The 23,261-nt window shown below is 38.0% G+C and overlaps 1 protein-coding gene across 2 annotated transcripts in view; it reads right to left on the reverse strand.

Moving 5' to 3' along the window:
• The window catches only part of Rad18 (RAD18 E3 ubiquitin protein ligase), an 89,001-nt gene that overhangs the window by 46,166 nt on the left and 19,574 nt on the right, over positions 1-23,261 (reverse strand). For both annotated transcript variants that reach the window (XM_052174487.1, XM_052174486.1), the window contains exons 7-9: positions 18,553-18,737; positions 14,658-14,734; positions 8,725-8,785 (exon numbers count right to left, since the gene is read on the reverse strand). In XM_052174487.1, coding sequence (XP_052030447.1) covers positions 8,725-8,785; positions 14,658-14,734; positions 18,553-18,737 — 323 coding nt within the window. The remainder of the gene's footprint in view (positions 1-8,724; positions 8,786-14,657; positions 14,735-18,552; positions 18,738-23,261) is intronic.

The following is a 23,261-nucleotide window of genomic DNA, read 5'->3' on the forward strand; positions in this document are numbered from 1 at the left end:
ACTGTGGGAAGAAAAAACTTAGTAGATCAAGGACTGGCTTTTCATTTCTTAATGAAACAGAGGGCAGAATGGAAGTGTACCAACATGCACCAAAAATGGATATAGTTTTATGAAAGTTGTTTCTCTAATATGTGCAGGTACTTAGCAGTGTTATATGAAGCATTTCTGGCTATGGGTTATATCCCAAAAGCCTAAAAGTCACTAAGGTAAGTACCCAACTTATACAACAAACTTAAAAAAAAAATCTCCCCCGACTCCAAACTCACGTCAGCTACTTCACTTTACTCCTCTCCTGACACAGTAACACTTCCCCAAAGAACTATCTACTTCATGAGTGGTCTCACTTCTGACACTCACTCTCCACAACAATGTTGTAGAGCAGAGTATACAGTCAAAGTCTGCTTATCCCCAAACCCCTCACAGTGCCTTTTACATAGTTTCCCAGCAACAGGAGCAATGAATTGTGGGGCACAATTCATGATTCATCTAGCTACTTTTCCAATCCCATATCTCCAAGGGCTCCTTCTGCCTCAAGTCTACACCATGACACTTTTTTCTGGCACCTTTCTTTCTGTCATCTACATCCAAACACAGGGTATTTTGGAGCACAGTACACTGTGTTATAGTTTCCTAATCACTACCTCTTCTGAAGAACTGGTGGTGATATTAAAGAAGTACAGTCCTGAAATGTTTCCTTCAAGGACTATGAAGTAATACTTACTGTCATAACCATACTAAGATGTTATCTGCTACTTAAAAAAAGATTTATTATTTTACATGTATGGGTGTCTTGCCCCCATTTATGTCTGTGCATTACTTATGTGCAGTTCCTATGGAGGCCAGGGGAGGGTTTAGATCTCTGAAATGGAGTTACAGACAGTTGTTAGCCTTCATGTGAGTGCTGGGAACCAAACCTGGCTTTTCTGCATTAATAATGCTTTTACCTACTGGGCCATCACTTTAGCCCCATCTGTTCTTCCTCATTGCAATGACAGAATGTATGAATGGTGTGACACCATGGTGGAAGAAATGCCTAGTGCCCTAGCATATGTCAAGGAAATGATACTGTTTCTCTCAGCATGCATACTTAGAAAACAACATAAAATCAACTTGACTAAAACGATCTTGTGATGGGCTGCATGATAGCTGCTTATCAGGGTATGTGGTTAGTATGTGTGATCCCCAGCAACTCTCTCCACACATAAATAAATATATGGCAGACAGACCTACACACATCTCTTTAGTGGAATAGTAAGAAAGATAATTAATTTAATTAGATGCTCGCTCTTGAGTACATGACATGCCTTTCTAAAATTCTCCATGGTGAAAACTATCAAAGCACTGAGACTCTATGAGCTAGGTCAGCCATTTATTTAATGGGGTACAGTTAGCGTTCCACTGAAGTAATAAAACATCATGGCCAATGTAACTAAGGGAGGAAAGGGTTTTTTTGGCTTACAGTTCCATATCACTAGTCATCACTGAACAAAGTCAGGACAGAAACTCAGGCAGGGCAGTGACCTGGAGGGAAGAGCTGATGCAGAGGCCATGGAAGGGTGCTGCTTACTGACTTGCCCCTCGGGGCTTGCTCCTCAGCCCAAGGGTGGCATCATCACCCTCCCACATCATTCACTAATTAAGATGTCTTACAGGCTTGCCTCTAGCCTCATCTTAGGAAGGCACTTTCTTGAATGAGGTTCCCTCCTCTCAGATGACTTTACCTTGTGACAAGAAGACATAAAATTAGCCAGCATAGGAAGTCTTTTTTTCTTTTGGAGGCAGGTCCTGGAATATAGATCAGGCTACCTTCAAGCATCCAATCCCCTGCCTCAACTTCCTGATTGCTACCATAGCTGGCTCAGGATAACATCTTGAAGTGAAAGTACAACAAAGAGTGGCCATCACACTTTACCTGGCTCACATTTTCTCAGAAGTGAATGACAAGGCAAGAATGCCAAGGAAAACCAACATCACTACTGCCCGTCAAAGAGAGAATCAAGTCTTCTCAGTAAGGAGGAGAATGTGACACTGTGTTATAGTTTCCTAATCACTACCTCTTCTAATGAACTGGTGGTGATATTAAAGAAGGCAATTTGTAAATATTCTCAACTAGATAAGCCAGTATATACCAAATAATTAACAAATAATATTTCAAAGTACACACATATGAAAGATGTGTTGAAAGAACAAGGTAGACCAGTGAATTTTAACGTAGTGTTGTGTGGAAAAACAATTTTATCGATATGATTTCAAATTTTGCTTAACTTTTCTGAAATAATGCTGATCAAGTTTTAGCATAATATGCATCCTTTCCCAAAAATTTATAAAATGCTTCATTTTCCCAGTACCTTCCTGGTGAAGCCAGGTATCTCCCCTATCCATCAACCAAAACAATCCATGGAAAAGATCAAATGTAGAAGCCAACATAAAAATCAGCTTGACATTAAAGATGTTTACAGAAGAGATGCCTCAGCAGGTAAACACACCTGCCAACAAGCCTGACACCTGAGTCTAATCCCTGGGAGCCGTGTGGCAGGAGGGAAGAACAGACTTCTGCTTTGACCTCCATATGCATTTTGTGGCATATGGTCACCCCATGCACACATACTCAGAAAATAGATATGATTCTCATTAATTAAAAATACCAGACTTCTCATGTATGACACACAGAATTTAGTAGCTATGTACTTGGTCTTGAACTGGAAGACAAAAAACTACCTAAGAGTTCTTTTCCCACCTTCACAGTTCTGTTACCCAACATCCAGTCCCTGGTAGTGCCTACAAGCTTTCTGTCACTGCATCTTTAGTCTTCCTATAATTTTATATGCGTGGAATGCTCATCCTAGTGGTTAGCCTGGCTTTTCTCAAGCCACAGTGCTTCTAACTCTTAGCCACAAGGCCTCACCAGCCAGAAGCTTCTTCCCTGACCAGGTCGTTTGACTATACATGGACATACCACATGTTGTTTTCTAGATTCTGGCTCATCCTGACCAGCGTCCCTTCAATGAATACATGATTTCACTGTTAAAGTTTTAATTTGTATTTCACAATAGATTAGTGATTAATAAAACTACATCTTTTCAGACCAATGAAACTATCTTTTCATGTAATTCTTGTAGCATCTGAGTATCTTTTTAAAGTTTTTTCACATTCTTACCCATTTTCTTAATGTGGCATTTACCACATTAGAGTTTTTTATATAATGCATTACACTCTGTCAGACCTAACTAAGATTTACAGATACTTTATCTTAATCAATGGTTGGGGTTTTTTGTTTGTTTGTTGTTTTGTTTTGTTTTTAGTTCTTTTCAAGAACAAATGTCTTAAACTCCTGTACTCTGAAGTTACATATTCTCTTTTATGGCTCATACCACTGTAAAGGAAATCTGCCATCTCTAATTTACAAGTTCTATTGTTTCCCTTTCGAATCTATATATTATTTTTCTATTACTGCCCTAGCTAGTATATATACTACACTACTAAATAGAAGTGTCAACATTTACACACTGTTCAAAATAGAGTAATAGGTGATATAATTTCACAATTAAACATCATACATATCCTTTACTAAAGTAAAATATTTACAAAACACACATTTGATAAAACATAGTTCCAATAAAAAGTATAACAAAAATTCTGAAAAATTCAACAATAAAGAAACGAACACACCATTCCCCTCCCCAACCCCAAGACAGGGTTTCTCTGTGTAGTTCTGTCTATCCTGAACTCTGTAGACCAGACTGGCCTTGAACTCAGGGATCTACCTGCCTCTGCCTCTGCCTCTGCCTCTACCTCTCTCTCTACCTCTCTGCCTCTCTGCCTCTCTGCCTCTCTACCTCTGAAGAGCTGGAGTAAAAGCATGCACCACCACTGCCAGGAAAACATACCATTTTTTTTAAAAGAGCAAAAGATTAAAATTAATTTATTTAAAAAAAAAAGATGCAGTGATGCAGACAAGTATATCATGAGATCCCATCATATGACATCAAGAAATAACAAATTTTAATAGTGAAACCTAGATGGACATATCAAGGCATGCTAACCATCCAGTACTCAGGAAGCCACAAACCCTCACTACCTTAGCTTCCAAGGACTAGGATGTGTGTCTCAGCCCAGTGGTCGTAGCAGGCCCCCATCATATTACCTGGTAACTGCTAGCAGACCATGGTGCTTCTCATCTTGTTTTCATTCACACAGCCCAGTGCTACCTGTTTGCCAACATCTAAAACAAATGTTAACTTATTTTCATCAGATCCATTTGTTTTTTGAATGGAGGAAAGTGAGTCAAGTTTGTTACTCCATCTAAGTGTAAACTTGTACATTTATTTTTACATTTTGGAGAGGGAGAAAAATTTATGGTTTGTTTTGTTTCTGGTTTTTTTTTTTTGTTTTGTTTTGTTTTGGCTATAATTACTGACCTGCCAAGTAACATTGGACTCAGTCTCAATAAACAAAAAGAGACAGAGAAAGAGAAAGGAAGAGTAGAAGGGAGAGAGGGGAAGGTTGGAAGAAGGAGAATGAGAATTGGCCAGGATCCAGAGCAGTAAGCAATTTCATTCAATCTGAGGCCAGAGATGTGACTCTTCCAGGGATGCTAGCCTACTGCATGTAAGATCCTAAATTCAATCCCCAGCACTACAAAAATTAAATTAAATTAAATTAAATTAAAATTAAAAAAAAAAAAGAGGCAGGCAGATCTTTTCTGTGTTCTAAGCCAGCCAGGTCTACATAGCAAGTTCAGGAACAGTCAGGATCATACAAATAGACTCTGTCTTGGTCTTAGGAACAAACCAAATATAAAAAAATGAAACCATTAACAAAGTAAAGAAATAACAACTACCCAGTTAACAAAAACAGTAAGGTGTCACCTGGCAAAGATATACACAGACAGACCACTTCAGGAAAAGGAAATGATAAAGCAAGAGAGGATGCTAACATGAAAAGGAAACCTATTTTTGACACAAATCTCTCAGCCACAGGAATGCTGTGCCTCCATACAGAACTCTCACTGCTGGCCTGGGACATGACAGACCCACAGGTGTCTATGCCTGCACCATCTTCTCACATAATGCTTTCTGAGAACTAGCTCACAGTTGCCAATTCTTGGTGATGAGGAGCTCAAAGATGAATGTTAGCCACAGATCTTAAAGGCAGGCACCACATGGACATTCACTAAAACCCAGCCTCTGAGGCAACATTAACAAGACTATTGGAACATTAATAACCCTTGCTGCCATTTGCACCAGGGAGCCGGGCAGCTCCATAGCCTTCTGTGCACACCCTGCCAGGAAAGAGTGATCTCCCAGATGCCCTTTCACTTTCTGAGCACAGAGGTGAAATCTCCACCTTCCCTCAGGAGGGGAACAGACAGGAGTGCACCTGGTGGCAGGTGGGGGTGGGTATACGATCAGTGGAGCAGCTGGGACAGAGGTCTTCAGGCTGCCATTTGCACCAGGGAGCCAGGCGACTCCACAGCCTTCTGTGCACAGACCCTGCCAGAAGAGAGTTGGTCTCCCAGGAGTACAGATACAGGCTTACAGGCCCACAGGAGGGACAAGCTCCGGCCAGAGACAGCAAGACCAACTAGCACCAGAGATAACCAGATGGTAAAAGACAAGCGCAAGAACCCTACCAAGAGAAACCAAAGCTACTTGGCAACATCAGAACCCAGTTCTCCCACCACAGCAAGTCCTGGATATCCCCAACACACTGGAAAAGCAAGAGTTGGATTTAAAATCTCATCTCATGATGCTGATAGAGGGCTTCAAGAAGGACTTAAATAACTTAAAGAAATACAGCAGAATATGGGTCAACAGGTAGAAGCCCTTAAAGAAGAAACACAAAAATCCCTTAAAAAAATACAGGAGATCATGGGTCAATAGGAAGAAGCCCTTAAAGAAGAAACACAAAAATTCCTTAAAGAATTACAGGAAAACACAAACAATCAAGTGAACGAACTGAACAAAACTACTCAGGATCTAAAAGTGGAAAAAGAAAAAATAAATCACAAAGTGAGACATCTCTGGAGATAGAAAACCTTGGAAAGAATTCAGGGGTCATAGATGCAAGCATCAACAACAGAATACAAGAGATAGAAGAAAGAATCTCAGGTACTGAAGATACCATAGAAAACATTGACTCAACAGTCAAAAAAATGCAAAATGCATAAAGCTGGTAACCCAAAACATCCAGAAAATCCAGGACACAATGAGAAGACCAAACCTAAAGATTATAGGTATAGAAGAGAGAGATTTCCAACTTAAAGGGCCAGTAAATATCTTCAACAAAATTATAGAAGAAAACTTCCCTAACCTAGAGAAAGAGATGTCCATGAACATACAAGAAGCCTACAGAACTCCAAACAAACTGGACCAGACCAGAAAGTCCTCCCAGCACATAATAATCAAAACACCAAAAGCACTAAAAAAAAGAATATTAAAAGCAGTAAGGAAAAAAGGTCAAGTAATTTATAAGGGCAGACTTACCAGAATTATACCAAACTTCTCACCAGACACTATGAAAGCTAGAAGATCCTGGGCAGATCTCATACAGACCCTAAGAGAACACAAATGCGGGTCCAGACTACTATACCCAGAAAAACTCTCAATCACCATAGATGGAGAAACCAAGATATCCCATGATAAAACCATATTTACACAATATCTTTACACAAATCCAGCCCTACAAAGGATAATAGATGGAAAATGGGAAACTACACCCCAGAAAAAGCAAGAAAGTAATCTTTCAACAAACCCAAAAGAAAACAACCACACAAATATAAAAATAACATCAAAAATAACAGGAAGCAACAATCACTATTCCTTAATATCTCTTAACATCAATGGACCACATAAATCTTTAATTCTATCATAAAATGTTTCTATCCCATATTTCAATTAATTTAGCAATGTTTTACATGTCTACCACTTTACTCTTTAATTTTCCATGAAAATTGTCAATTTTAACATGTTTATCTGAAATATTTTCCATGTAAATCTTTAATTTTATCATAAAGTGTTTTTATTTCCCTTTACTTCCCTTTTCAATAAATAAAAAATTTAGGAAAAAAAACTTTCTAAATTAATTGAAGGTGGAATTAAAAACATTTTATGGTAAAATCAGAGATTTACATGGAAAACATTTCTGATAAAATAAAAGAAATATATAGAAAAACATGCTAAAATTACAGATTATCATGGAAATTATATAGATAAAATGATAGGCATAAAGATAACTCTAAGTTGATTGAAGGTAGAATTACAAACATTTTCAGATAACATTGAAGATTTACATGGAAAATATTTCTGGTAAAATTGAAGTAAGAAATAGACAAACACATCAAAATTAACTATTTCATGGAAAATTTTACATATAAAATGATAGATATAAAAACTCTTTCTAAATTAAATGAAAGAGGAATTAGAAACATTTGTGATAAAATCAAAGATTTACATTGAACACATTTCTGATAAAATAGAGGAAGTACATAGACATATTAAAATTGAAGATTATTGTGAAAAACAATGCAGACAAAATGGTAGACATAAAATAACATTACTAAATTAATCAAAAGGGGAATTATAAACATTTTCTGATAAAATTGAAGATTTACGTGAGAAATATTTTGTTAGTCTATGTCTTTTTATTGGGGAGTTGATCCATTGTTGTCAAGAGACATTAGGGAGTAGTGATTTTTGCTTCCTGTTATTGTTGATGTTATTTTTATGTTTGTGTGGGTATCTTCTTTTGGGTTTGTTGGAAGATTACTTTCTTGCTTTTCCTAGGGTGTAGTTTCCCTCCTTGTGTTGGCATTTTCCATCAATTATCCTCTATAGGGCTCGATTTGTGGACAGATACTGTGTAAATCTGGTTTTATCATGGAATATCTTGGTTTCTCCATCTATGATGATTGAGAGTTTTGCTGGATATAGTAGCCTGGGCTGGCATTTGTGTTCTCTTAGGGTCTGTATGAGGTCTGCCTAGGATAGAAAGGTTTTTTATGTTTACCATTTTATCTGTATAATTTTCCATGAAATAATCCATTTTAACATGTTTTTCTATATATTTCTTCAATTTTATCAGAAATATTTTCCATGTAAATCTTTAGTTTTATCTGAAAATATTTATAATTCCACTTTCAATCAACTTAGAATTATTTTTATGCCTACCATTTTATTTGCATAATTTTCCATGTTAATCTTCAATTTTAACATGTTTTTCTGTATATTTCTTCAATTTTATCAGAAATATTTTCCATATAAATCTTCAATTTTATCAGAAAATGTTTATAATTCCACTTTCAATCAACTTAGGAATACTTTTATGCTTATCATTATTATATCTATATAAAAGTTTCCATGATAATCTTCAATTTTAGCATGTCTTTCTACATTTTTCTACAATTTTATCAGAAATATTTTCCATGTCTATTCTATCATAAAATGTTTCTACTTCCTTTATCAATTAATTTAGCAATGTTTTTATATCTACCACTTTACTCTTCAATTTTCCATGAAAATTGTCAATTTTAACGTGTTTTTCTATATATCTCTTCTATTTTATCAGAAATATTTACCATGTAAATCTTCGATTTTATCAGTTTCTACTTCCATTTCAATAAAAGAATATGATTTTCAAAAATCATTAATAACCACCATTTTTTAATTATTAAAGATGTAAAACAGTAACTTAAGTTCTTTACAATAAGTACATTTCACAACTTACGATATTTACTGTGAATTTCCTCTATTTCCTTCTCTGTTTGGTTCTTTGTAAAAACCATGACCTAAAAAAAGAAGATTTAGAAATCAATCCATCCAAAATGACAAAAACAGAAATCAATGCACAAGTTTCAAAATCTCAACTGTGATTTTATCAAACAGAGCAAGGTTACACACAAACATCTTCTTTGTGTGGAACTTGCATGTTTGTTTCCTGCCTCAGACTTTAGGATCATAAACAGTGCAGTCTTACTCAGCACTTCTTTCTCTTCAAGAGATTTTAACTTAAAAAAAAGGTGGAAGGGGAGACAACCTTTTCCTCAAAACCAGTGGCATCCAGGAAGGAAACCCACCATGGTTAAATACTGTTTTCTACTTGAACAATATTACTGTGAAATCTGAGAGGTTGTTTTCATAAGTTAGACTATGTGCCTGAGTGTGTATGTGGTATTATATGCAAGTAGATATGGATGTACCTGCTTGTGCACATACGTAGACCAGAGAACACTCGAGTGCTCTGTTCTCTCTCTGCCTTATTTTCTTGAGACAGGATCTCTGACTAAACCTGAAGCCCGGCTGGTGAGCAGAAAGTCCCAGGACTCCTTCTGTCTATCCCCCCGCAGCACCGGGGTTACAGGCATACAGTCATGCAAAATTGTTTACATGAGTGCTGAGATTTGAACCTAAGTTCTCATGTTATACACCAAGTGACCTTACCTGCTGAGCCATCTACACAGCCTTAGTTGTTTATATAATTTAACGAATGTTCACATAATAGTAAGTAGCTTGGCATAGTTATGAATTTTAAGCCAAGGTGAGACTCATTTGTGAAGAGATTTAAAGTTTTGTTTCTTTCCATAAATAAAAACATCCCAATAAAATTTGTAAAGCATCTGTATCCAACTCCAAATAGTTGAGAAAAAATAAAACACATTTTATTGATTGAAATATCAAAAATCAAAATACATATAAATGTTTGGTTCTAGGAGACAAAAAAGTGGGGAGGGAATCTTTGACAGTAATGGGTAGTAGCATTTTGTCTACCTTTCTGTGCATATAAGGCTTTTCAAGTAAAACACTAATGGGGACTATTTGGTAGCAGAAAGCAGCCATCCACAAAGAATGGGGTGATAGGGTGAACACGTGCAAAGTTCAGTGATGTAGATGTATGAAAACGCCACAAAGAAACCCACTGTTTGTATGGTTCCTAAAAACAAAAAATACAATTAAGAAAACAAAAGACAAATTTCTTAGGCAGTCCAATTTTTCAGTTGTACATGTCATTTCTTCTTTGAAACTTGCATGAATCTCTTTTCTAATTCTTGAAGTCCATTTTATCAGTTAAAGTGTGTTTCTGTATTAAGAATATTATGGAGGAAACACAATATCCAGGATAGCCAAAACAATCCTGAACAATGAAAGAACTGCTGGAGGAATCGCCAGCCCAGATTTCAATTGTATTATAGAGCATCAGTAATTGAGAATACATGGTCCTGACATAAAAAGACATGTTGATCAATAGAACAGAACCTAGGGATAATTCTACATAGCTAACTTTTGACAAAGAAACTAAAATGCACCCTGGAGAAAAGAAAGCATATCCAACAAACAATGCTGGATAGCTGCATGCAGAATAAAAACAGATCCAGATCCAGATCCATCTTCCTGCACAGAACCCAACTCCAACTGGATCAACAACCTCCGTGTAAGACTAAATACAGGGAACTCAGAGAAGAGAAAGTAGGGAACAGGCTTGAATTCACAGGCACAGGAAAAAAATTTCTGATCAGGACATCAACAACACAGGCACTAAGGTCAACAATTAACAAATGGGACTTCATTTGTTATGAAGCTACAAGCTTTTGTACAACAAGACACCATCATTCAAGCAAAGTGGCTGTCTACAGAATACGAAATCTGACAGAGGGTTAGACTAAAAAGAGCTGAACCTCAGGAAAACAACATAATTTTAAAATGGAATACAGAATTAAACCATTTTCCAAAAATGAAACACAAATGTTCACATTATATGTGACTGAGAATGGCTGAGAAACATTTTTAAAATCTTCACCATCCTAAGCCACCAAGAAAATTAAAACTACCCTGACATTTCATCTCACCCCAGTCAGAATGGCCAAAACCAATCAAATGCCGGTGAGGATGCAGGGAAAGGGGAACACTTACTCATTGTTGGTGGGAGTGCAAACAGGTATACACACTATGGAAATCAGTGTGAGGGCGCCTCAAAAAGAGGAAAAGCAATTTACCACAAGATCCAGCTCTCTCTGTCTTGAATATATATCCAAAGACTCAACATGCTACTAAAGAGACACTTGCTCACCCATGTTTATTGGTGCTCTAGTCATAATAACCATAAGTTCCAGACAACCTAGATATCTATCTACCAATAAATGGAGTTTTCAGCTGTTAAGTGAAATAATGACATTTGCAGGTAAATAGATGGAGCTAGAAGCAATCATTATGAGTGAGGACACCTAGATCCAATATTGAATGTTTTCTCGTATATGTGAATGTCAGCTTTTAAGTTTAGATATACATATTTCAATCCAAATAACCACAAAGGTTAGATAGCTAGTAAGTGACCAGGAAGGGAGTGTGTGTGTGTGTGTGTGTGTGTGTGTGTGATCTTCCAAGGAAGAGGAAACAGAATACAGTATTATAAAGAGATAAAGAGGAAAGTAGGAGGACCAAATGGGAAGGAGAACGGGAGGGCAGAAAAAAGAAGGGAATATAGAGGAATAACTAACACTAAAGGCCTTTATAAAGCCATATGGAAACCTACTAGTATAGAAGCCTCCAAATATATACATATGATATACATTGCATATATTATATATAATTGCATATTATATATATACATAAACACACACACACACATACTATTTCATAACATATGAAATAAATTTAAATGGAGTCACCTGATAATGAAAAAGACAATGCCTCATTACATCTTTACATCATAAACATCTTATGTTACCAAATAAAACCTCCAGTGTTGTAAGAATGGGTTATATTTTGTTGAACTTTTCCAAGGTGATCTCAAAGACACTTCCAAACATTACAAGCTATTGTCAAAGTTATTGGTTATTCTCTATAGCCTGATGGTTAAGCCCTATTATTGAAGACATACCTTATCAAAGAAATAGAAATTCAGATGGTATCCAGCTCAAAGCTAAACCCCTGACTACTGACAAGTGTTTATGGCACTGGAAAGTATTCTTGAGCATTACCAGAAAAGTAATTATCAATATCACCCAATTACAAACCCTGAAATCTACAACAAAAGACTTGCCTACAAGATATACTAGTACAATAGTGGCACAAATGTTACAAGAATAACCATTTTTAAGATTATTTTTAAGGCCCACTCCACTAGTTGGAGCTCATACCTGACCCTGTTAAAGTGGTCAAGAACCTCTGGCTCATAGGCTATGGGCCCAGGGGGGACCCTACTAATATTCTGTTAGTGGAATACAGCAATAAAATAATTCCTAATGGCATAGTGATATACCCATATATCAGAGCATCATTCAACATTCATCAGAAAAGATTCTTCTTGTAGTAGATGGTAATTAACAAAGAGATTCACAACTGGACAATGGTCAGAGAGTGAGAGACTTCGGAACACTTAGCCCTACATGGGATATCTTTATCAAATCCCTTTCCTTGGAGTTCAGAGATCTATGCAGAAGAGGAAGTAGAAAGACTTTAAGAGGCAGAGGTAATGAGTGACTCCAAGGAACAATGTCTTCCAGACACAAGACTAATACACCTGTGAATTCAAAGACTGTGATAGCATACACAAGACCTGCACAAGTGCAAACCAGACAAAATCTCAGCATTGAGAAAGGGAAGTGACCATAAAGCCCCACCCCTAACCTAAAAGCTATTCATAGGTTTCTCCAATGGAGTGTCACCTATGCCCACACTCCAGGTGGGTCTCACACCTCGGAGTTGATGGCCAATACACAATAGACTCCATGGGGTTGTGTTGTTGTTTGTGTACTTTGTTTTATTATTTTTTGTCTTATTCTATTTCTTTCAGTTTTTCTGAGTTTTTTTGTTGTTTTTGTTGTGTTTCTTGGATTTTTGTTGTTGGAGAAAGAGAAGAAGAACATCAAGTTGGGTGAGTTATGAAGTAGGGAGGAGATGGGGGAGGAAAAAGAATTGATTAAAATATAAAAAATATATAAAAGGAAATTTAAAAAATAAAACTAAAAAGAAAGTGTTGGTACGCACTTTTAATCCCAGTACTTGGGAGGCAGAGGTTGTTGTGGATTTGGTCTAATGCTGCATGTATTATGTTAATTTGGTCCCCAAAATTGCAGGAGAATCTGCATGTCCAAACAAGACGCTGAGTGAGCCTGCCCCTCATTGGTTTTGATTGGTAAATCAAGTTGCTGTAGCCAGCTAGGCAAGGAGACAGAGGCAGGACTTTAGGATTTCTGGGCAAGGGAATGAGGAGGGATCAGGAAGGAGAGAGCTGCCATGCCGGGGAAAGGAAGAAAAGCCACGTCTGAGGCATGCCAGACAGAGAATACAGCCTGAGAGGACTGCAGGGCAGCCAAGATGGAATATAGGAATTAGCAAGTTAATAACTCAGGAATCAGAGGGGAGTGTATTAGTATCAGCCACTTGCAAGTTTGGAAGTAACCCAGCCATTGAACTGTTCAGACATATTAAAGTATAAAGCTGTGTGTGGGGGTGTGGGGGTGTATGTGGGTGTTTGGGTGTGTGTGTATGTGCACGCCTTTCATTTAAGAACCGAGAACATTAGAGTGTGTGGCAATGAATGTACTGCTACTGCTGGGACCATTTGAGTAGAGTTATTTGGGTACAGCAACAAGTAGATCTCTGTTGAGTTTGAAGCCAGCCTTATCTATACAGTGAGTTCCAGGCCAAGCAAAGCTAGAGAGGCCCTATCTCAAAAAAATACATAAAAAGATGGAAGAAGGAGGAAAAAGAAGAAGGAAAGAAAGGAAGAAGAGGAGGAAGGAAAAGGAGATGATGGTGATGATGACGATGATGATGACATTAATAGGCTAAAGAGATAGCTCAGAAGTTAAAAGCATTTGCTACTTTCAGAAGACCTGTGCATAATTTTCAGCACCCTTATCAGACAACTCACAAATGCCTCTAACCCTAGTTCTAGGAGATCTAACACCCTTGTCTGGCCTCTTCATGCAAACAGGTGTCCATAAAACTATAATCTTAAGAATATTATATTAAACTTCCTAGATGGTGTTGTACCTATATAACTGCCTATTTTCTTTAAATCAGATTATTAAATGTTGGCCCATAATTCATAGAAACTTGGGAAAGGTAACTTTGAAAGCTGTTGCTGGTTAATGTGAACCCTAGTCCTATGGTTTCTCCTAAGAGCTACAAAAGTCATCAAGAATAGCAGAACAAACCCATAAATTGTTCTGAATGCTTATGATTGTGCAAGATATTCTAAATCTCAGAATATTCGTATGTTTCCTTTTCTTTCAATGTGTCCTAGTGACATGTCCATTTACCTAGCTAATGGTTCACATGCTGGTCTCAGTGTTCAGACCATGGCTGCTTGGCTCCAGGCACCAGGGCAGAGCACCACAGTGGCAGGAGTAAATGGAGGTGGCACATCTTTACCTCATGGCAGAACAAGAAGCAGAAGCAACCTGGGCTTTTTCCACAGGACTCCAGCTTCTAAGCAAAGCTCTATGTGGAGCTGCTATACTTTATGTGTAAATCTATTGAATACAAACACTGTCCAAAAACACGAACTGTAAGGAAATCTTGATACTCTAAATAGCAATGTGGTCCCGTACATTTTCTACCAAGAAGAATTTACAAAGGCTGGCTCTTAATTTTAAAAGTTCAATTTAACTTTTCCTTCTGCACTCGTACATAAACACAGAAAGGGACTCAACATACATTTTCATTGAGTTTACTTGCTTCAAGGCGCATCCTGGTCTTCTCCATGTTTTCAATTTCTTGGACGATTTCAGCAGCTATTAAAATAAGGAGGAAGAAAAAATAATAATCACACTGATCATTATTCTATGCCTATGTGAGGTTTTTAACAGTACAGCAAGACAGGTGATAGATACATGCAGATTCCTGTCTTCATTTTTGTAAACTTTCAAAAGTAAGTGTAGTGATTTGGAAGAGAATGGCCTCCACGGGCTCATAAATTTGAATGCTAGGTCTCCAGTTAGTAGAAATGCTTGGAAAGGATTAGGGCGTGTGGCCTTGTTGGAGAAGGTGTGTCACTGGAGCTCGGCTTTGATGTGTCAAAAGCTCACTTAGGCCCAGTACCATTCACTCTCTCTGCCTAAACTTGCATATCAGTGTGAACTCTCTACTACTGCTCCAGTGTTGTGCCTGTCTGCCAGACACCACACCTCCTGGCATGATGGTCATGGACTCACTCTCTGTAACTGTAAGCAAACCTTCTATTAAGTGCTTCCTTTTATAAGTTGCCTAGGTCTTGGTGTTTTATTACAACAAAACAGAATTTAAAGCAGTAAGTTTAGCAATATTTCAAAGCAGTACACTAAATGAAGAGTATGGAGTTTTAACATATAACTCTTGTATGTATTAAAATAAAACTGAATAGCATGTAATTTTTACCTTAACATACAAACTGTAATTTTAATGAAATATGAGAATTAATTTACTACTATGAGTTATGTTCCTAGAGGATAGGAACTTAACTCTAACTCCAATATATTAAATGTAGTGAAACTTGGTAAGGAGAGAAAAAGATTTGCAAATACCAAGGGACATGCCCTTGCTGCCAAAACCAGTATCTGAAGGCAGTTTCCATCCACTCATAGCAGGGAGATCAAGAAAATGTCCTGTCACACATTAAATGCCTTTCCTTAAACACAAACATTGCAGATTTTGCAAATGCTGCCTTTCTGTATCAAGTCAGTCTATTAAAGTATATGAGGTACAGAATAAAAACCAACAGTTATCTATACACAGTTATATGTAAAAAGATATTAAGTCTGGAATTTACTTCTATATATTTTATAGAGAGTCTTTAAAAGGTACATAGAAAAACTAGGATTGCTTGATACTTGTTTATACTAGAAGATAGATACCTGGGGGAGATACGAATACTTTCTTTCCTACACCCACTTCAATCTCCTCTATACCTACTGCAAATAATCCTACTCAAGCCTATTTCAAAATTCAAGCAACTGCTTCACTTAAAAGATTTTCTTCTCCAAGCACTAAGCTGTATCTGCTTCCTTAATATTGGAAAACTGGTAGAAACAATGTAGATAATATCTTCTGTGATCAAGAAATGTTCATCTCAAGCCGGGCGTGGTAGCGCACGCCTTTAATCCTAGCACTTGGGAAGCAGAGGCAGGCAGATTTCTGAGTTCTAGGCCAGCCTGGTCTACAGAGTGAGTTCCAGGACAGCCAGGACTACACAGAGAAACCCTGTCTCGAAAAACCAAAAAAAAAAAAAAAAAAAAAGAAAAAGAAATGCTCATCTCAGAGGGAGGGGCAAGGGACAGGGGGTTTCAGAGGGGAAACGAAGAAAGGGGATAACATTTGAAATGTAAATAAAGAAAATAAATGTTCATCTCTTTGTAAGCCTCTGAGTCATAGCATAATACAAAAGCAAAAGCATTCACATTCTATCCAACGCATTAACACAAGTACCATTCTGGCATACTCTACAATTGTAAGACATATACTATATTATATTACATTATATTATATTATATTATATTATATTATATTATATTATATTATATTATATTATAATTAGGATTAGGTACAAGTTAAGGGCTTAAGCTATCTTCAAAAAGTCTTCTAATTCTCGTTAGGATATAGAGAGCTAACAACAGCATCGTACTCACTATAATGACAAGGAAAAGCTAGACAATTCATGCAACTATAATTTTGCTTGAATCCATGAAAGTTAAAATTAAACAGAAAGTACATGCCCTAAAACCCCAAAACAGGTGGCCAGATTGGGATAGACCATGAGTACCAGGTGACAAAAAGCAATTCCCAGGAGATAGACTGCAATGACCCTACAACTGAATAAGATCCCAGCTAAACTTTTTGATGGATTATAAAAGGCCAAGGGTGGCTTCCAAGAAAGTTTAAAAACCCTGAGGGGCTCAGACACAGGATCATCAATTGCAGGCTGTTTCTATAGAATGCCAGCACTCCCATTTTTCTGCTTCCTGGCCCACTGAGATGGTAGGAATCCCAGGACACACTCAGTCTTTGTCCTGCCTTCCTACCATGTCAGCGCAATGAATTAGTGAAAATAAATCTTTTCTTTAAGTTGCTTCTTAGCTATTTGATCATACCAGTAAGAAAAGTATCTGATACAAAAAAGTTACTGAAAGAACAAGATGGGTCTGGAGGTATATGCTTTTAACCCCAGCTTGTGAGAGGCAGAGGCAGGTTCTAGACAAGTCTGGTCCATAGAGCGAGTTCATCCAGGGCTACACAGAGAAACCCTGTCTCAAGAAACCAAAAACCAAAAACAGAAACAAAACTTAGGACAGAACAATGAAGTTGTTGTGATAAGGCTGACCATATTGTTCACAGCCCTTTGGAAGTAGCATGCAGAAGAACTAGAGAAGAGTGAAAGGCTAGAGAGTCCTAGAATACTCTCAGGACTGCTTGGTAGACCATTATGGCTGGAAAGAGGAATGCTGAATGTGGACAATGAAGACTGTATTCAAGAGGTTTCAGAGGGCAACAGAGCTCTTTAAGGACCACAACTACACTAGAGGCCATCTGTGTCATGCTTTAGCAAGGAATCTGACTGCGTTCTGCAATCTTGACTATTTCAGTGAGGCTGAATTAAAAAAAAAAAAGGTTGTGTTTGGTGGAGATAATCTTACAATAGTATAACATTCAGGCTATGGTATGGCTACTGTTCAATGTGTTTATCCTAATTCATAGAAAACAGAACAGAAAAATATAAAACATGTGAGATTTGAAAAGAAAAGGAGCTCTAGTGTGGGTAAAGTAGAAAACAGACTGCTGGCTGTGGTGACACAAGTCTTTAGTTCCAGCATTGAGAAGGCAGAGGCAGGTGGATGTCTGTGAGTTTGAGGCCAGCCTGGTCTACAAAGTACAGGACAGACAGTGGCTTAGGAGGAGAGGATTTGGGGATAATCACAGTAATTTAGGGAGGCATTTTTACTTTATGGAAATTTACCACACCATGTACTTTTCTATTTTCATATCATTTCTTGTTTATAAACATAAAGCAATTCTAAATGTTCTTACCTGTAAAGAACTCCAAAATGTATGAATGGTTGAATGAAAACTATGGGGAGAATTACTGATATTTTTATGAATCAGTACCGACTAAGGATGTCTGTTTATGTAAAATAATCACAATTGAAACATCCACTTAGTTCTAACTACTTGCTAAGGTACTGAACTAGATGCATTCTATCACCTCAAAAAATACAGCATGTAGGATTATAATTGTCATTTTACAGATGAGAAAATAGAAGTACAGAGATATGACTTACTCACAGTTACTCAGAATAAAGTAGGAAGAGTATAAGACTCTAGCTCACTCTTTTCCACCTTGCAATCTCTGGAAAGATATTCCAAACTGCCAACAATGATTCCTCTGAGAAGGGACCTGGAGCTATAAGACAGCCTGAGAGAAGACTGCCTTAACACAGTGTTCTACAGGTAGCTCTTAAAAATTCATTTGCTTATCTTATCTACTACCAAAAAGGTACTTATTACAATTCTCTCTGTGGGTTATAGTCTCTCAGCTACACACTTACTTTATTCAAAGATGAGCACAGGTGTATCACTTTACCTGATTTAGGATGCAAAGCATCACACTGGGCATTATACATGTGCACAAACTCCTGATGCCTTTTAATAAGCTGCTGTTTGTTTCCTTGAACAGATAAGCCATGCTGTTTCAGCTTTTTCTTTAAATCACGATCAGAGAGTAAGTTATATACAGTTTTGGGCAACGGCTTCCTTTTGTGAGCAGAGCTAAGACAAACAAACAAGAAAGATCTTAGGATTAGTATGAATTATCAAATATTCTCAGATAAAACAGTAGTTTACCTTCCCAACACCTGACTGACTAGAAAAATAGTTGAGACGTTAAGATAAAAAAAGAGGAGGATGGGAAGACAGTTTAGTCAATGGAGCACTTGCTTCATAAGCATGAGTTTGGCCTCTAGCATCCATATAAAAAGTTGGGGAGGTAGAAACAGAGGCGTTCTTAGAGCTTGCTAGCTAGCTTGCCTAACTAATAAGCGAGGCTAAGCAGGCCCCAGTGAGAAACTCTGTCTCAAAGAACAAGGTAGAACAGACTCCTGATTATGATGCCCAGGGTTGGCCTCTGGCATTCACACACATGCTCTCATACACATGTACCCCTACACCCGAGCATGCATGCCCACACCCACACAAAGGTAGGTCAATGGGTGGGGTGTCAGCATAAGCGGTCTGACTAGAGGTTCAGCTCTAAGGGCAATTAGATGCATAATAAGCAGTTTTCAAAGTGGTCTTCAGAACTGCAATCATTTCAAAATCACAACAAATTAATAATATCTTAAGGCTAACAGGGTTTAAAAATAAAGATTTAAAAAAAAATAAGCAAAGAGAATTCACAAAAGGCTATGCTTCTCAAATTTCAGGGGACCTCAGAACTAACAGGAGAGCTCATTTGAAATGAAGATGTTCAGTCACTTTCCCCACAGCATCCATCTACATGGTGCAGGCCTGAAGGTGGAAACTGAAAGTCTTTACTTTCCTGTTTCCCATGGTAAATCTGCAGTGGTCCAAAGGTCATACTGAGAGCACTATTACAGTCAAGTACAGATACACCAGCTCTCCTCAGATGAGGATCATTTTCTGACTAAATTATGTCTTTTATGCTCTATCAGTAATGTCTGAAAGCCAGAAATAACTACTTAATTGTAAAAGGACCTGCAACTTCAAAAGAGTATATTTTTCCAAAATTGTTCTTATAATGGCATCCAACTGGACTCCACAAGATTGAATAAATCATGGTAAAAATCAGAGTAGGTAGCAACAACTAAATCACTTCACAGTGTTTATGATAAGCACAAAGGAAGGAGTGATTCATTAAGTCTCTAACTAAAACATTTATTTTATCAAGAACAGACTATTACATTTACAACTTTGAAATTCTAATAACCATCTGTAGTGTTCACTGGCATTCACAATGAAGCACCACCAGACATCAAATCTCTATCAAGAAGCTGAGACTCTGAAGCCAGAGAAACATGGCCCCAAGCATGACAAGACGCTCATCTTTTCTATGCTGACTGAGTGAGGCTAAGTATCACAAGGCAGGGGTCTCAGAACCAGGACATTAATAGGAAAGAGCTCTGCTCTGAACCAAGTGACATCTTCACACAGGACAGACAGGCTCAGGGTGATCAGCCACACTCAGCAGTCATCTTTAATGTTATAAAGAAGACTGTAAAGCACTGAGACCCTTATGTGACCAAACCCAAGGCCAGGATATAACTAAACAGATTCAGGTCCATGTTTCCCTAAGTATGTCTGAATAATTTTTGTAAGAAATACTTCTGAGAACAAAAAAAAAAAGAAACAGAAAAACTTGGAGTAAAGCCAATTTAGGAACTGTGAAACAAAACCAACACCAGCAGCTGCCTCAAGTGTAGGAGCTCTCAGCAGTCTACTGAGTGACATGGTACAGGCTAGTTCTAAGTCGCACTGGGACCAACTGGCAAGGCTCTCTGTGCAGCCACTCTTGGAACACCACTGGACAGAGCTAGAAGCATTAGAAAAACACAACAGAGCCTTCTGGAAAGGGAACAATCCAAACAAGATCATAAGTGCAAATTGTCTTCAGGGAGAAAATACTCAGCCTTTCTACTTCGAACTCATTTTCTGGGGTGAAACACAAGGAAAAAAAGCAGCATGAGATACTGATAGCTTAGAAGTCATCCTGGGATATCTCCTTGTATTATCCCAAATTCCCCCTAACTAAGCAACACAACCATCTAAATCCGATTCCCATCAACAAACTGTGAGTATAAGAAGGCAGGCCTCTTTTAACAAAATTCAGCATCGCTTCATGATAAAATTCTTGGAGAGATCGGGAATTCAAGGCCCATACCCAAACATAGTGAAAGCAATATCCTGCAACCCGGTAATAACATCAAATTAAACAGAGAGAAACTTGAAGCAATCCCACTAAAGTCAGGTACCAGACAAGGCTGCCCACTCTCTCCCTATCTATGCAATATAGTCCTTGAAGTCCTAGCCAAAGCAATCAGACAACAAAAGGATGTCAAAGGTATACAAATTGGAAAGGAAGAAGTCAAAATATCACTATTTGCAGATGATATGATCATATACTTAAGCGACCCCAAAACTTCTACCAGAGAACTCCTAAAGCTGAAAAACAACTTCAGCAAAGTGGCTGGATATAAAATTAATTCAAGCAAATCAGTAGCCTTCCTCTACTCAAAGGATAAACAAGCTGAGAAAGAAATTAGGGAAATGACATCCTTCACAATAGTCCCAAATAGTATTTCATACCTTGGTGTGACCCTAATGAAGCAAGTGAAAGATTTGTATGACAAGAACCTCTGAAGAAAGAAATCAAAGATCTCAGAAGATGGGACGATCTCCCATGCTCATGAATTGGCAGGATCAATTTAGTAAAAATGGCCATCTTGCCAAAAGCAATCTACAGATTCGATGCAATCTCCATCAAAATCCGAAATCAATTCTTCATAGATCTAGAAAGAGCAATTCTCAAATTCATCTAGAATATCAAAAAACCCAGGATACCAAAAACTATTCTCCACAACAAAAGATCTCCTGGGGGGAATCACCATCCCTGACCTCAAGCGCTACTACAGGGCAATAGTGATAAAAACTGTTTGGTATTGGTATGCAAACAGGCAGGAAGATCAATGGAATAGAATTGAAGACCCAGAAAAGAACCCACATACGTACAGTCGCTTGATATTTGACAAAGGAGCTAAAAACATCTAGTGGAAAAAAGACAGCATTTTTAATAAATGGTGCTGGATCAACTAGAGGTCAGCATTCAGAAAAATCCAAATCGACCCATTCTTACTCCTTGTAGAAAGTTCAATTCCAAGTGGATCAAGTACCTTCACATAAAACCAGACACACTGAAGCTTATAAAGGAGAAAATGGGGAAGAATCTTGAATACATGGGCACAAGGAAAAAGTTCCTGAATACAACACCAATGGTTTATGCTCTAAGAACAAGAATCGACTAATGGGACCTCATAAAACTGTAAAGCTTCTGTAAGACAAAGGACACGGTCAATAGGACAAAATGGCAACCAACAGACTGGGAAAAGATCTTTACCAATACATCCGAGAGAGGGCTAATATCCAATGCATACAAAGAACTCAAGAAGTTAAGTCTCCAGAGAGTCAAATAACCCTATTAAAAAATGGGGTACAGAGCTAAACAGGGAATTCTCAACTGAGGAAACTTGACTGGCTCTAAAGCACCTAAAGAAATGTTCAGCATCCTTAGTTATGAAGGAAATGCAAACCAAAACAACACTGAGATTCCACCTCACACCAGTCAGAATGACTAAGATGAAAAACTCAGGGGACAGCAGATGCTGGAGAGGATGTGGGGGAAAAGGAACACTTCTCCATTGTTGGTGGGATTGCAAGCTGGTAAAACCACTCTGGAAATCAGTTTGGCGATTCCTCAGAAAATTAGACATAGTACTACCTGAGGACCCAGCTATACCACTCCTGGGCATATACCCAGAAGATGTTCCAACATGTAATAAGGACACAAGCTCCACTGTGTTCATAGCTGCCTTATTTATAATAGCCAGAAGCTGGAAAGAACCCAGATGTCCCTCAACAGAGGAATGGATACAGAAACTGTGGTATATCTACACAATGGAGTACTATTCAGCCATTAGAAACAATGAATTCATGAAATTCTTAGGCAAATGGATGGAACTAGAAAGTGTCATCCTGATCGAGGTAACCCAATCACAAAAGAAGGCACATGGTATGCACTCACTAATAGAGGATGCTAGTCCAAAAGCTCAAAATAAACAAGTTACAATTCAACCAGCACAGGAAGCTCAAGAAGGAGGACTTAAGTGATGGTTCCTCTGAAAAAGGGAACATAATACTCACAGGAGCTATAAAGGAGACAAAGTGTGGAGTAGAGACAGAAGTAAAGGCCACCCAGAGATTGCCCTTCCTGGGGATTCATCTTATAAACAGTCACCAAACCTCAACACTATTATGAATGACAAGAAGTGCATACCAAAAGGAGCATGCCATGGTTGTCTCCAGAGGGGCCCTGCCAGAGCCTTACAAATAGAGTGGCAGATGCTAGCAGCCAACCATTGGTCTGGGTATGTGGTCCCCAATGGAGGAGCTGGAGGATGGTCCAGAGGAGCTGAAGGCGTTTACAGCTCCATGGGAAGAAGAATGATGTCGGCCATCCAGATGCCCCAGGACTCCCAGGGACTAAACCACCAACCAAGGGGC

This window comes from Apodemus sylvaticus, chromosome 2 (assembly GCF_947179515.1).
Source record: "Apodemus sylvaticus chromosome 2, mApoSyl1.1, whole genome shotgun sequence".
Lineage (NCBI taxonomy): Eukaryota > Metazoa > Chordata > Mammalia > Rodentia > Muridae > Apodemus > Apodemus sylvaticus.